Source organism: Drosophila ananassae (genome assembly GCF_017639315.1).
Source record: "Drosophila ananassae strain 14024-0371.13 chromosome 4 unlocalized genomic scaffold, ASM1763931v2 tig00000077, whole genome shotgun sequence".
In the NCBI taxonomy this organism is placed as follows: domain Eukaryota; kingdom Metazoa; phylum Arthropoda; class Insecta; order Diptera; family Drosophilidae; genus Drosophila; species Drosophila ananassae.
This window is the reverse complement of record NW_025319043.1, coordinates 245833-261137: the sequence shown is the minus strand read 5'-3', so window position 1 is coordinate 261137 and position 15305 is coordinate 245833. Positions and strand designations below refer to the sequence as shown.

The window sequence follows — 15305 nt, the reverse complement described above, 5'->3', positions numbered from 1 at the left end:
ATACTTAGGGATGACGGTTGTTGTTTAGCTATAAATATTAAGAAATTTACCAAATGAAAAAAAAGGCAAAAGAAGCCCCGTGGTTATTATCCGCTTTAAAATATTGGCGTTTTTTATGTTTTAAACGCTTGACAAGCGAGATTCAGCCGCTTTTAATTGCAACTAACCTACGCTGCAAATGTTTAAGAAATTTACTAAGCAGAAAAAAAGACAAAGAATCCCCGAGTTAGCTAGTCTTTTACTATCTCTGTCGAGTATTGGCATTTTTTGATGTCTTGTAACGCTTTATAAGCGCGTTCAGCTTATTTAGATAAAAATCTAGATGTAGATGAAGTTTTGTAAAGACATACAGTATCTATATACTGCAAAAAATTGAACATAAGACGCCGATACATTAAGTAATCCTTACCTTTTAATCTGCAGATTGGCGAAAGCAAATACAATAGCTTCAGTTTCATGATAAGTGGGCTGGCGGAGTTTGTCAAGCAAGTTTTTTCGTTTCTACTGAATGACAGTTGTGGCTTGGGAGGTAGTGCAAGAAGTCTATTGTATTACTGAATTATTAATAATTCAGTAATAGTGCCTGCTATGTAGCTAAAATTTTCCTTTAACTTAAGCTATATGTAGCTAAAATAACTTGGGTTTACCGACGATTTGACAAACGACAAATTCGTCATCCCGCTGCTTGTTAGCGGGATAACGCGGCGGTATGACCCTGACTTGCATTAGCTATGTATAATAAAGGGAATCTATGACAAAAGAATCATTGGTAAAAACTGATATAGTGAAAGTTGAAGACAAAAAGGCGGTAAGAAGCTTTTTTAAAATACTAGGTGGAGTGGCAGATGCTGTAAGATCGTGGATTGGTAACATCAGTCCTGATTTAAGCAACAGTCGCGATATCGATAGTTTAGTCTTGAAGATGAACGAGTGCTTAAATCCAAAGGGAGGGGAGGTTTCAGCACGTAAGAACGCTGTATCTCTTGGTAACCTGTACTTGAGCTTATCAGAGAAAGGTAAAATAAAATTTCTACAAACCCTGGCAGAAAAATTTAATCCGAATAAAGCGGAAATAGATGAGAAAATTAAAGAGTATAAGAAAAACCAAGATCCCGAGTTAAACTATAAATTTGAACAGGATTTAATAAAAATTCTTGAATCACCGCGTTCTAAAATATTAAAGCAATTTATTTCTTTACCAGAAGGCCTTAAGTTTATTGTTGATATGCGTTCTGATGTGCTTAAGCTAAAAAACCAACATAGAAGCTTGAATCCACTAGAGAACGAATTAAAAAATATACTCTATACTTGGGTTGATGTTGATCTACTCGATCTTCGTCAAATCACTTGGGATTCACCTGCATCATTGCTAGAAAAACTTATAAAATATGAAGCTGTGCATAAAATTTCCTCTTGGGGCGACCTAAAAAACAGACTAGATTCTGATCGTCTCTGTTTTGCTTTTTTTCATTACAAGATACCAAACGAACCTCTAATTTTTGTAGAGGTTGCATTGGTGGATAAGATTGCAGATAGCATTCAACACCTTTTAGATGAGTCAGTACCTTCAAATGATCCGAGTAATGCAAGCACTGCTATATTCTATTCAATATCAAATACTCAAGCAGGGTTATCTGGAATCAGCCTTGGTAATTTTTTGATCAAAAGGGTTGTAGAAAAGCTATCACAAGAATTTAAAAGTATAAAAACATACGCAACTCTTTCTCCAATACCTGGCTTTACGAAATGGCTAAAAAACAATCTAAACCAAGATGTCACTTTATTGGGCAAACTAAACATAAAACAATCTAGTGCAGAAATTTTAGAAAGTGCAGAGCAATTAAAAACTAATGTTGAATGTACAAATGAAACTAAACAATACATGCTTAAACTATGTGCATATTATTTACTAAAAGTGAATAATAGTAATGGAAATACTTATGACCCGGTGGCGCATTTTCATTTAAGCAATGGCGCATCAATAAAACAATTAAACTGGATGGCGGATACTTCTGAAAAGGGTATTAGTCAGTCGGCTGGAATGATGGTAAATTATCTGTATGAGTTGCCTAAAATAGATAATAATCATGAAAACTATATGGTTAATAAAGTGATTTCCTGCTCGAAAAAAGTGTCGTCTATGTTGAAGGAGTAAATAGTCTCTTAATAAAGGATTGCCCTCACAACACTTAAAATGTAAAATAGTTTCACTAATTAAGTATAGTGGGCCATAAATGAACAACATAAGGAATTTCGCAATAATAGCGCATATAGACCACGGTAAGTCAACGCTTGCTGACCGTTTAATAGAGGAATGTAACGGCCTTGAAGCAAGAGAAATGATCAATCAAATACTCGATTCAATGGATATAGAGCGTGAACGTGGCATTACAATTAAAGCACAGACGGTAAAACTTAATTATACGGCAAACGACGGTAATCAATATTGCCTAAATCTCATGGACACCCCAGGTCACGTTGACTTTTCTTACGAGGTAAGTCGAAGCTTAGCCGCATGTGAAGGTTCACTTTTAGTGGTAGATAGTAGCCAGGGCGTTGAAGCACAAACCCTTGCAAATGTATATAAAGCTATTGACAACAACCATGAAATAATAGTTGTGCTCAATAAAGTTGATCTTCCTGCTGCAGATCCAGAAAAGGTAAAACTCCAGGTTGAGGAAGTAATTGGCATTGACGCAAGTGAGTCAGTTTTAATATCAGCAAAAACTGGACTTGGAATAAAAGATGTACTGGAAGCAATAGTAGCAAAACTTCCAGCTCCTCAAGGTGATGTAAATGCTCCATTGCAAGCAATTTTGGTTGATAGTTGGTATGACACTTACTTAGGAGTAGTAATTTTAGTGCGAGTTAAAAATGGAGTGCTAAAAAAAGGCATGAAAATTGTTATGATGTCTAATAATGCTACATATCAGATAGATAATATCGGTATTTTCACCCCTAAAAAAGTGATGACGGGTGAACTTTCAGCGGGTGAAGTTGGTTTTATAACTGCTTCAATGAAGGAAGTAGCAGACTGCAAGGTAGGAGACACTATCACTGAGGAAAAGAGACCTTGTAGTGAAGCACTTCCTGGATTTAAAGAAGTGCATCCTGTGGTATTTTGTAGCATTTTTCCTCATAAAACGGATGATTTTAAATATCTAAGAGAAGCTCTAGAAAAGTTACATTTAAATGATGCAAGTTTTACCTTCGAAGCTGAAACTTCAAATGCACTAGGCTATGGATTTCGTTGTGGTTTTTTGGGAATGTTGCATCTTGAAGTTATTCAAGAAAGGCTCGAGAGAGAATTTGATTTAGACCTAACAGCAACTGCACCGAGTGTTATATATAGGGTTACAACACGAAGTGGTGAAATTTTGAATATTCATAACCCAAGTGATATGCCAGATCCAACGAAAATTGAAATTGTGGAAGAACCATGGATTACCGCAACCATAATGGTCCCTGACCAATACTTGGGAGAGATTCTATCTCTATGTGAAGAAAGGAGGGGAGAACAGGAGGATTTATCTTACATTGGTAACACAACAACAGCATTGTTAAGATATAAATTACCACTGTCTGAAGTTGTTTTTGATTTTTACGATAGGCTAAAATCAATTTCCAAAGGATATGCAAGCTTAGATTGGGAAATTTCCAGCTATCTGGTAAGCCAAATAGATAAATTAAGCTTTTTAATTAATGGAGAGCCCGTAGATGCACTGGCTTGTATCGTTCACAAAAGTAGGGCAGAAAAAAGAGGGCGTGAAATATGCGCACGCTTGAAGGATTTAATACCACGTCAGCAATATAAAATCGCGATTCAAGCGGCAGTGGGCGGAAAAATTATTGCCAGAGAAACGATTAACCCATACAGAAAAGATGTAACAGCTAAACTCTATGGTGGAGATGTAACGCGAAGAATGAAACTACTTGAAAAGCAAAAGAAAGGTAAAAAAAGGTTACATTCTATAGGGAACGTAAATATTCCACAGAATGCTTTTATTCAAGCCTTGAAGATAAGTGATTGATCTTAAAAGACTTCTTGTATAGTTTTTGGCAACAACCGTTAGAAACGAAAAAACTTACTTGACAAACTCCGCCAGCCCCCTTATCATGAAACTGAAGCTATTTATTTATCTTCTCTGTACAGATTAAATGACAAAAAAACTCACGTATCTGGCGTCTCATGTTTAATTTTTTGCACTATGTGCACCTTATGTCTTTATCAAACTTCTACCTACATAAGCTGAAACGCGCTTATAAAGCGTTTAAAACATAAAAAAACGCCAACTTAAAAAATGGATAGTGAATAACTAGCTACCCTAGGGTTTCTTTTGCCTTTTTTTCTGTTTAGTAAATTTCTTAATGTTTCTAATTTAGATTAGTTGCGGTTTAAAAGCAACTGAATCGCGGTTATTAAGCATTTAGAATAAAAAAACGCCATACTTGAAGGTATAATGTAAGTAATTAGCCAACCACGGGGCTTCTTTTGCCTTTTTTTTCCATTTGGTAAATTGTATCCGTTCAGCGGAGTGGCAGAATAAGGTAGACAAGGTGATCTAAAAAGATAATCATAGAGCAAAAGTGAAATAATATGGTAAACCTTTTAGAACTTTGCAAAAATTTACAGCAAAAAATAGAAAGGTTAGAAGCAAAAATAGAAAGATTGGAAAAAGAGAATGAAAGTTTAAAAGCAGAAAATAAGGCTTTAAAGATAGAAAATGCTGAGTTAAGAGAAAGACTCGGTTTAAGCTCAAAAAATTCATCAATACCAAGTTCCAAAGAGTTGTATAAAATAAAAAAGAATAAGCCGAAAAGCGAAAGGAATATTGGCGGTCAGGTTGGTCATAAAGGAAGTTTTCGCGCCAACATGGATGCAGATAAAGTAGTAAAGATAGAGTTGCCTAATACTTGCGAATGCGGAGGAGAAATTGCAATATGTGAAAAACCATATATTCATCAGAAAGTTGATCTTCCAGAAATCAAGCCTTATGTAGTGGAATATCAGTTAGAACATGGCCGTTGTCGGAGATGCGGAAAGAGAAGAAGTAGCAAGTTACCGGAAGGTGTTACGCCAGATACATTTGGTCCAAGGGTTAAGTCAATAATTGCAGCGTTCAGCGGATTCTACAAAAATTCAAAACGCGAAATAGCGAGTGTCGTAAATGATATCTTCAATTTGAACATAAGCGTCGGTAGCATATCAAATAGTGAACATAGAGTTGCTTCAAAATGCAAAAAAATGTATGAGCAGATCGAACAAGAGATAAGTAGGAGTAAAGTTCTACATATTGATGAAACGAGCCATTATAACAAAGGTAAACTCGCTTGGTGTTGGATGTTTGCAAGCAATACGGCAAGTTTTGTAAAATTTACAGAGTCAAGAGGAATGAAAGTTTTACAAAATAGTAAATTCTGCAATCGCAATAGCTTGGTAATAACTGACAGGTATGCAGCATACAATTATTTTGCCGATAAAAACAGGCAAATCTGTTGGGCACATTTATCAAGAGATTTTGAAAGATTAGCACATAGTTGGAATATTGAAGTTAAAGTTCTGGGTTGTTACTTGAGAAACGTGGCCACTGAATTATTTGCACTAAAAAAAGCTTTACTAAAAAGTGAGATAGATGTTTTGAGGTTTGTCAGACGTGCCAGAAAATTAAGAAAACGTACAAAGTATTACTTGAAGGAGATATCTCGTTTACCTGAAGCAATTGGAGCCTCTCGAGTTGCAAAAAATGTTCTGAGATCTGAAAGAATGATGTGGAAATTTTTAGATGACCCAGAAAATATTCCGCTGACAAATAACCACGCTGAACGGCAAATTCGGCATTATGTCGTTTATCGCAAAAACTCATATTTTACACAATCAAAGCGGGGAAATACATTCCTTGAGCGGATAATTTCATTATACTTAACTTGGAAACAAAGGGGTCTCAATCCTTTCCAAAATCTCCTATCTATTGTTTCTTAAACCACTCTCCTGAACGGATACGGTAAATTTCTTAATGTTTATGGCTAAACGACAACCGTCATCCCGCTACTTGTTAGCGCCGCGGCGGTATGACGTAGGACTGCTGTCATCCGAGTAGCTGACACTGGGATCCAGTTGAGCTATTTCAACAAAAATACTGCATTTGAGATGAACGTTCCAGACTTATTTATAAATATAACAATTAAAGTCTGGATTCCAGCGTCAAGCACTGGAATAATATCGTTTACTATGTCTATATTACAATATTTGTGCAGTTGTGTGTCAACTACTTTTGTGGCACTGTTTGTTATTCAATCTTTATGCTAGTTTTACTAAAAATTATAGTATTTTAGGTATAATTGCAATATCTAAATTTAAGGTATAGAGATGAACCCTAGGAAAGTTTTTAATATTCTTTTTATAGTATTATTTATTTCTTTTTCTCATGTTGGGAGTGCTGCCGCTGACACTAATACTGATACAACTGCTCAAGTAATATGTAACATTATTGGCTACGTTTGGGGAATAGGCGGACCGCTTATGACCGTAGTGATAATAGGTGCAGCTTTGCTTGCGATATTTGGTAGAATGCCATGGCCAGCTCTTTTTGCACTCGGTATATTTTGTGCTGTATTTTTCGGTGCTAAAACTATCGTCATAAAAGTAATGGGTGGTATAGGCAGCACTGGAAATACTTCTTTGATGGACCAATGCGGAACAGGAGACACAAAAAAGAACTATTTTTTTCTAAAACAGACCTGATGCACGGCTTCAACTATATCTTCCACTTGCGGTAATGCTTTTTTTTCTAGATTTGCAGCGTAAGGTAAGGGGATGTCCTTGCCAGTTACACGTACAACTGGAGCATCAAGGTAGTCAAATCCTTGTTCCATAACAACGGCTGACAGCTCTGCTCCTATTCCTGCAAATGGCCATCCTTCTTCTACACTAACTAACCTATTAGTCTTCTGAATAGAGTTAATAACAGTTTGAGTGTCAAGTGGTCTTAAGGTTCTGAGGTCAATAACTTCAGCTTCTATACCTTCACTCGAAAGTAAATCTGCTGCATTTAAGGCATCCATTAATTTTAATGAAAAAGCAGTGATAGTTACATCCTTTCCTTCCCGTATAACAGCAGCTTTGCCTATCTCAAGTAGATAATCTTTGTTTGATAGCTCAGAGTCAGAAACTTCATGCTCATGTCCATAAGCTATTTCGTTTTCTAGAAATATTACCGGATTAGGGTCACGAATTGCAGCTTTAAGCAGACCTCTGCAATCTGAGGCAAAATAGGGTGCTATTACTTTTAACCCCGGTATATGCGAATACCAAGCTGCAAAGCATTGAGAATGTTGTGCAGCAACTCTTGCTGCAGCGCCATTTGGTCCACGAAATACTATAGGGCATCCAAGTTGTCCGCCTGACATATAATTTGTTTTTGCTGCGGAATTCACAATTTGGTCAATAGCTTGCATAGAAAAATTAAAAGTCATAAACTCGACTATTGGCTTTAATCCAGCAAATGCCGCTCCAACAGCAAGGCCAGCAAATCCATGTTCGGTAATAGGCGTATCAACTACTCTGTTTTCTCCAAACTCTTTCAGTAATCCTTTCGTTACTTTATAAGCACCATCATACTCTGCAACTTCTTCACCCATGATAAGCACATCAGAGTCGTTTTGCATTTCTTCTCTAATTGCTGTGCATAAAGCTTCTCTTACACTTAAGGTTGCCATTTATAAACTTTTATAGACTTTAACTAAAGTAACTATATCAGAATTACTGGGGGTAAGTAAAGTGTACAAATTAAGTTTTACAAACATCATGACCAACTCATTCCAAAAAAAAATCTTCTCACGCTTGCTGTTTTTTGTTGCTGGAAATGGCTGGATTATTTAAGCTTTTAGTAATGTATGTTGTTAAATTAATAGCAATTTATTTGGAAATAACAGAAAAATTTATGATAGTTTTATACTCTAAATAGAATAAGATACTTCTGTCGGTGTCTTCACGTTTGAAACTAACCTTATTCTATCTCTTTCTTGTTCTGGACTTAACCTGTGAAGCGCGTAACTGAAATCTTCCTCACTCACTATAAGCCGTCTTTGCGCACCAGCGCTAATTTTTGCTTCATTCACTAATTGCTCCAACTCAGCTCCAGAATAGCCTTCAGTCTTGTCTGCAATGTCTTGGAGGCTTAGCTTTTCATCAGTTTTTGTACCTCGCATATAAAGTGCCAATATCTTTTGTCTCACCTCTATGTTTGGATTAGGGACATAAACCTTCTGACCTAAACGTCCAGGTCTAATAAGTGCTGGATCTATACCACCGATAAGGTTAGTTGCACCAATTACTATTATATCTTTTCTGCTCTTAAATCCATCTATTTCAGTTAACAACTGTGTTAAACTCTCTCGACAATGGTAAGCTGAGTTATTAGCGGTACTTCTTTTTTGAGCAACTGCATCTATTTCATCTATAAAGACTATACAAGGAGAATATTTTTTTGCTATTTTAAAAAGCTCGCGTACAGCATGTGCACCATGACCAATATATACTCCAATAAGTTCAGGACCTGAGATGCTTATGAAATTCATATTTGATTCACCTGCAATTGCACGAGCGATAAGTGTTTTACCATTTCCAGGAGGGCCATATAATATGTAACCTCTTAGTGAATTAATACTTTTATTTCCAAACAGCTTGCGTATTTCTTCTGTCATTTGGTCACAGCAAATCATCTGCAACCGTTGTCTTAAGGAGTCATCAATTATAGCATCAGCAAATGTTATTCTTTTATCATCTGAATTAGCTAATTCTATCGATATAGGCAGCTCTACTTCCTTTAGTTTGCTGAATATTTGATCATATATAAACCAAGCAATAAAAAAGAAAACGACAAGTAACACACAAGGCATAGCTTCACTAACATAATGTGCAGCTAACTCATACCCTTTACTAAGCAACATTGTATGCATATAGGCAAACAAAAAAGCGATAGAGATAATAGTTGCCACGCATAGTAAACAGATTGAAATTCTTTTTAGTAATTCTGAAATTTCAATTTTTTTCATCTTAATACCTTATACCAATTTTAAACTAAGAATAATTTTATCTAGCTTACCTATTTTAGCTTGATTAGAGCGTTCAGAAAAATTATCAAGTACGTACTTTAATTTATTAAATACTAAAAACAATATATCACCAAAGTTTACCAAATTCATTTTCAAAAAACAAGATTTTATTATTAACCCGAATTCTGGATTAGATTTTAGGTAAATTATTGAAAGTCTTGAATTTTACTAAATTAGTAACTAGTCTTAAAATGCTTACTGCTTTATCGTAAATGCTAAAACAATAAGCTATTGATATTCTTGTTTTTCTGTATTTGTCTTTTAAGGAAAATTTTAACCAGGTTGAGGTGAGTTTTTTGAACATTCCCGTACTGCCTGCTTATTTCTAGCAGTTTTTTCTTCTTTTGCTTCTTCCATTTTAGAGCCTGGTTCTTCATGTGTATCAGTCACAGGTTCTTTTTCTGCTTGCATTATTTTACCTGATATGTACTCCTTAGCTTGCTTAGCGAGCTCGATTACAATAGCTACTCCAATTGCAGTTGCAATCAGAAGTACTGGTATTGTAGCTCCCATAGCTAACAAAGAACTAACTGTAGTTGATAAAGAATCTACTTTAATTATTGGAGTCAAGCCACATGCAACAAGGCCAACTCCGGCTGCAACACTTCCAATAAACAAGCCAGCTAGACACGCAGTTTCTTTTAATGTTAACCCGCTATGACGCTCATATGGAATTGGATACAAAAGAATTGTTATGAAAGCTGCAATTAATGGCACTACATAGATGGCTCCAACAGTTCCGCCTATTATCAGAGGTGAAAGACTAGTGAAACTTAGTAAGAGACCTATTAAAGTGCCTATTATAGCTCCTATTATTGCTGCCACGCCCAGCATCGCTAAATAAATTACACCCACCATAACTTTGTCCCTATGTTAATAACATTTTAGTTTCACACACCATAATAAAAAAGTCAACCCACACCTTAGGTTGCAAAATCCCAAAAAGCAGCCACAATGAAATAAGCAAACATTTACAAATTAAATTTAGTGCAAACAAGGGTGTTGATATCAGCTATTCTCTGCAGAATCGCAATATGGTATGACCATATGCTCTTTATCGATCTGGTTAACATAATTAGTAGAGAGTTTTGTTGTGCAAAAGATGTTTACAACAGAATACTGCAATTGTTTGGAATTGCAGGACTGGGTGCTATGGTAAGGCCACTTGGCGCATTCATATTTGGTCACATTGGTGACAGGTATGGAAGGAGAATGGCATTAACGATTGCTATCTTGCTAATATCGATTCCGTCTAGTCTCGTTGCGTTTATTCCAAGTTATAGCAAAATAGGTATAACTTCTACTATATTGCTTCTTGCAATCCATGTGACACAAGGGATTGCGCTTGGCGCTGAACAAGGAGGCAGTTCTGTTTATCTCATAGAGCATTTACCTAATAAGAAAAAACTAGGAATGTTTTTTGGAATAATAAGTTTTGGTCGCTCCATTGGCATCTTGCTCTCTGTGATTGTAGTGATCATCTGCAAAAAAAACACTGATTTTAACGCTTGGGGTTGGAGGTTGCCGTTTACTTTTTCATTTGTTTTGGGGTTAATCAGCGCATATAGTGTATACACATTAGGAGAAACTCCAGCATATGAAGAAAATCGAAAACAAAGGAATTTATCTGATTTGCCAATAATAGAGCTTATAAAACGCTACAAGAGAGCTCTGATACTTGCTATTTTAATATCTGTACCTGTTAATGTTGTTGTTGGATTTACCATATTTCTTCGAACAATTGCAAAAGAAATAGTGTCGGTTGAGACGTATGTAACAACATATGTCAATGAAATTGTGCTCATTATAACCAGTATATTAATGCCGGTATCTTCAATAGCGCTCGGAATGTTAGCTGATAAAGTAGGAAAAGAGCGCACTACAATCTTATTTACAGTGATCACAATGGTACTGTGTTGTCCTGTGTTATCTACTGCATACTACTATAAAAGTTATCTTATAATTATGCTTGGTGTAATGGCTCTTTCTATAATAGAAAGGGGTATAAATCCTATAGGAATAGTTGCTGCTGAACTTTTTCCTACCAATGTTAGATTTAGTGGAGTGAGTTTATCACGTAACATCTCTTATGCGTTACATGGAGGATTTACTCCTATGATATGCACTTGGTTTACTATAACATTTCCTCAAGTAAACTTTGCCGCTGGGCTTTATGTAGTCTTTTGCTTATTGGTCAGCCTGGTAGCAATATTGCAAATAAAACCGCAAGATAAGAAATTTGATTGGTCTTAGTTTTCTCTTAAGTGTGTATTCTCCTAAGTTGAAAAAAGGTGTGAAAAATGCGCTAATCTCGCTAAATGAGAAAATTTTATTGCGGAAAAATTAGAACGATCAAAAACACATGCCATGATAAACTTTTTTATGCGTAACACTAATTTCTTATTCTATTCGTCTAAAAAAACAGTATTTCCAACTGTAAATTTAAGTTTTTACAAGCGTCACAAATATAGTATGATATAAGTTAGGCTTTATAGAGGGTATATGACAACAAATACAGAAAATAATAATAGAATTAATATAGTACGTGAACAAGCAGGAAATGCTGTTCATTCAGATATTGCTTACTCAGAAAGAATACAAAAATCAGTAGAAAATGAAGCATTGTGTGATGCGTGGTCTAATTTTGAGTACTTTGAAGATGTGTTGAGAATAAAAAACAGCACCGATAGGGAAAACAGAATTAAGCAGCTTATCAAGGAAGATTTAGATATAAATGCTACAAAAAATGGCAAAACTATTCTAGACGTTGCTATAGAAAAAAAATGCTCATCGAAAGTTATAAGTTCATTAATAAGCAATGGCAGTAGGATTGATACTATAAATGCTAGCGATCGTACTGTACTGCATAGATCTGTTAGGAATGAAAATAGAAAAGTTGTTGAGTTGTTTTTAGAAGCTAATGAAAAAGAAGTGTCTCAGTACCTGGTAGCAAGGTTTTTGCCATTGTCTATGTTATATCAAAAAATAGAAGTAAATGCTAAGGATAATGATGGTTGTACTGCTTTGGATTATGCTCAATATGGCAGTGAAATGTATAGCTTGCTGCAAAAATATGGAGCACAACATAGTGAAAAGTTTTTATACTCACGCAACCTTAATATAGGGGAATTAGATTTAAATAAACTTGTTTCTGACCATAACTACTGCTTTGATGTGCTTACAAAAGCATTAGAGATTGAGGACAGATGCGAAAAGGAAGAGGTTATAGATTGGTTGCTAAAAAATGGTGCTAACATTAATGTTAATAAAGGTGATCAAGCCCTACTGAGTGTTGCAGCTGAAAAAGGTGATGTTGAAAATGCTGTGCTATTGCTTGAAAGGGGAGCACATGAAGGAGTAAATTCTCAAGATGCTGAAGGAAGAACGTTATTACTAAATGCAATTATTCAAGATAAGTTGGGCCATGCAAAATATCTCATAAAACAAAGAGTTAACGTTAATATACCAGATAATAATGGAAATAGCTCACTACACTACGCTGTTGTCAATTTTATTAAGCAGCGCTTAATTGAATGTGATGAAACCTATACAGCTAACGCTACTTTTTATGATTTTCTTAAGAATGGTGCAGATCTCTATATCAAAAATCATGATAACCTTACAGCATTTGAATATGCTTTTCACGCAAGAATAGCTCCTAGGGAAGCTGTTTATTTATTCAAGCTATATATAGAAAGAGGTGATCAGAGTGAAAACATGCAGTTAGTAAAAAATTTCAAATTGCCTTCTGGTGAAACACTATTGGAGTATTTTTTCAACAATAAATTATTTGATAGTGCTCAATCTTGTATAGATCTAGGAGCAAATGTTTCGCATAATGGGTCATCTTTACTGATACAAGCTCTTCAGAATCGAGATATAGAAGGTATCGGGTTTCTTTACGAAACAGAGCAGACATTCCAAATAACGCAAACATTTCAAATAATAAGAAAAACTGTAAGTTGTATTTCCAAGTAGCGGTTGGATGTGTAGCGATGTTTTCGCTTGGTATGGGAGCTGCAGCCACGTTTACTCTAATTAAAATGTCTCCGCTAGTGTTAGTAATAGTAGCTGTGACCTTCTTTTTGACTGCAATAGCATCTATGTCTCTGTTTGTATTATATAAAAAAGTAAAAGGGGAACGCAAACACGAGGTAATTGTTAATAATGCTGTATTTAACATAAGTCTAGAAGAAGCAGCTAATGATTTGTTTAGCGGGTTATCAACTATAGCAGAAAGAGGAGCAGAAGCAGGTGCACTATACCTGGAAGTAAAGGAAAAGACTGAAAGTGTAGCTAAAAAAATGACATCCAAAAAGGAATTAATTGAAGCAAGATTTCAAAATATACAAGAAAATTTCATTAATAAGTTAAGTAATTTTGAAGAACTTCAAGGTGCCAGAGATTCTAGTACTTTAAAGAAATTCTATGCTGCTGTTAAAGATGTTCTAAAGATACGCTCCAGCATCCCTATTTCCAATTTACATCTATTATCGCTTGTTTACCATTTATCATTGGAAGTATCATATGCTATTTTTCAGGCAATAACTGATCCAATTCTTGGAAGTACAATTTTAACTGCCATAAGTGAAAGAAAATTGCCTGAAGATAAGCAGTGGGCTAAGGTATTAAAAAATACAGTACCAAACTTAATAAGAAATCAAGAAGTTGTGCGGAATGTTATAGTACCAACTCTTACTGATATTTTAAAGAGCCTATCAGAATCAAGAGAAGAAAGAAAATTTATAATCTATACTCTGGTCTGCCTGAAAGAAGTGATTGATGAAGTTTATACGACATCGGTACAAGAGTCATTGTATAGGATATTAGGAGTAGAACTTGCAAATAGTCTAAATGGTATGGTACAGGCAATAAGTAACCTATTAGGCTGCTATGGACACAAAGAAGTAGAACGTGCAAGAACCGCAAATGAGTTAGATTACAGAGTAGGTAAACTTACACCTGAAGAAACGCAGCAATTCGTTATAAACTTAGGAGAGAGAGTAGGATCTCTCAGGGAGTTTGAGGGTCGAGTTACAAATAAACAGTCAATTAGTAAATTGATAGATTATTGTTTGGACCCAAAACTGAATGATAGGGAAGCGGCCGCAACACTATTAAATTATATACTCACATGTACTGAAGATGGTCGTTATTTGGCCGCTGAAGCTGGTACTAATAATAATTTATCTAGCAACTCTAATGTTGTACTTATTACGCACGTGGCAGCAAATCGATCTGCACAGTTAGACTAGAGGCGGCTATATGGAAAAAAGTGAAGATAGTTTCAGAGATAAGCAAGCAAATGACAATTGATAGACTTAAACTATGTTCTCAATTTCTCAAAAAAATCCTTTAACAAAAAAGAGCATTCTGTTTCTAATATCCCACCATAAACTTCAGGTATATGGCTGCAAAATTGAAATATCTTAGCACCATTTTCGATTCCTCCACCTTTGGGATTATAAGCTCCAAAGTACAATCGTTTAATTCTGGCAAAGGAAATAGCTTGAGCACACATCGGACATGGTTCTAATGTTACGTACATATCAGTATCACAAAGCGTGGAAGTTGAAAATGCTTGTCTGATCGCTAACATCTCTGCATGTGCAGTTGGATCGCTGGATATATTGTGTGCAGAAGAAATGATATTGTCTCCACTCACTATTACAGCACCTATGGGCACCTCATCATTTTTTTGAGCGAGTTTGGCTTGCTCTATGGCAAGCTCCATATATTGATACTTAAACACTAGGCACTTATTTCTTATCAATTGCTGCTTCAATAAATGATACAAAAAGAGGATGAGGAGAAAACGGCTTTGATTGAAACTCTGGATGAAACTGCACACCAATAAACCACGGATGACTCTCTAACTCCACTGCCTCTATGCACGTTCCATCTTCTGATATGCCACTGCATAGCAGCCCATTTTTTTCCAAATCATCTTTATAATCTGAATTGATTATGTATCTATGCCTGTGTCTTTCTGAAATAGTAGTGTTACTATATGCATCCATCATTTTAGAGTTTGCATTTATATTACATTTGTATGCCCCAAGTCTCATGGTTCCACCAAGATCGTCATCTTGATCGCCAGCTAACTTAACGATTGGATGTTTACAGTTACGAAATTCTTCAGAGTGTGCATCTTCAAGCTTAACAACATTACGAGCAAATTCAATAATTGC

The 15305-nt window shown here is 35.5% G+C and overlaps 2 protein-coding genes across 2 annotated transcripts; both read right to left on the bottom strand.

The window, feature by feature from the left end:
* Positions 1-6706: 6706 nt before the first annotated feature.
* Positions 6707-7719, bottom strand: LOC123257954 (pyruvate dehydrogenase E1 component subunit beta-like). Its single transcript, XM_044717898.1, has one exon. The coding sequence runs from the start codon at positions 7714-7716 to the stop codon at positions 6718-6720; it is 999 nt and encodes a 332-aa protein (XP_044573833.1). The 5' UTR covers positions 7717-7719; the 3' UTR covers positions 6707-6717.
* Positions 7720-7898: 179 nt separating this feature from the next.
* Positions 7899-9990, bottom strand: LOC123257953 (ATP-dependent zinc metalloprotease FtsH 2-like). The gene is made up of 2 exons (XM_044717897.1): positions 9105-9990; positions 7899-9032 (listed from the first exon to the last, which is right to left on the bottom strand). The coding sequence occupies exons 1-2, from the start codon at positions 9202-9204 to the stop codon at positions 7957-7959; spliced, it is 1176 nt and encodes a 391-aa protein (XP_044573832.1). The 5' UTR covers positions 9205-9990; the 3' UTR covers positions 7899-7956.
* Positions 9991-15305: the final 5315 nt, after the last annotated feature.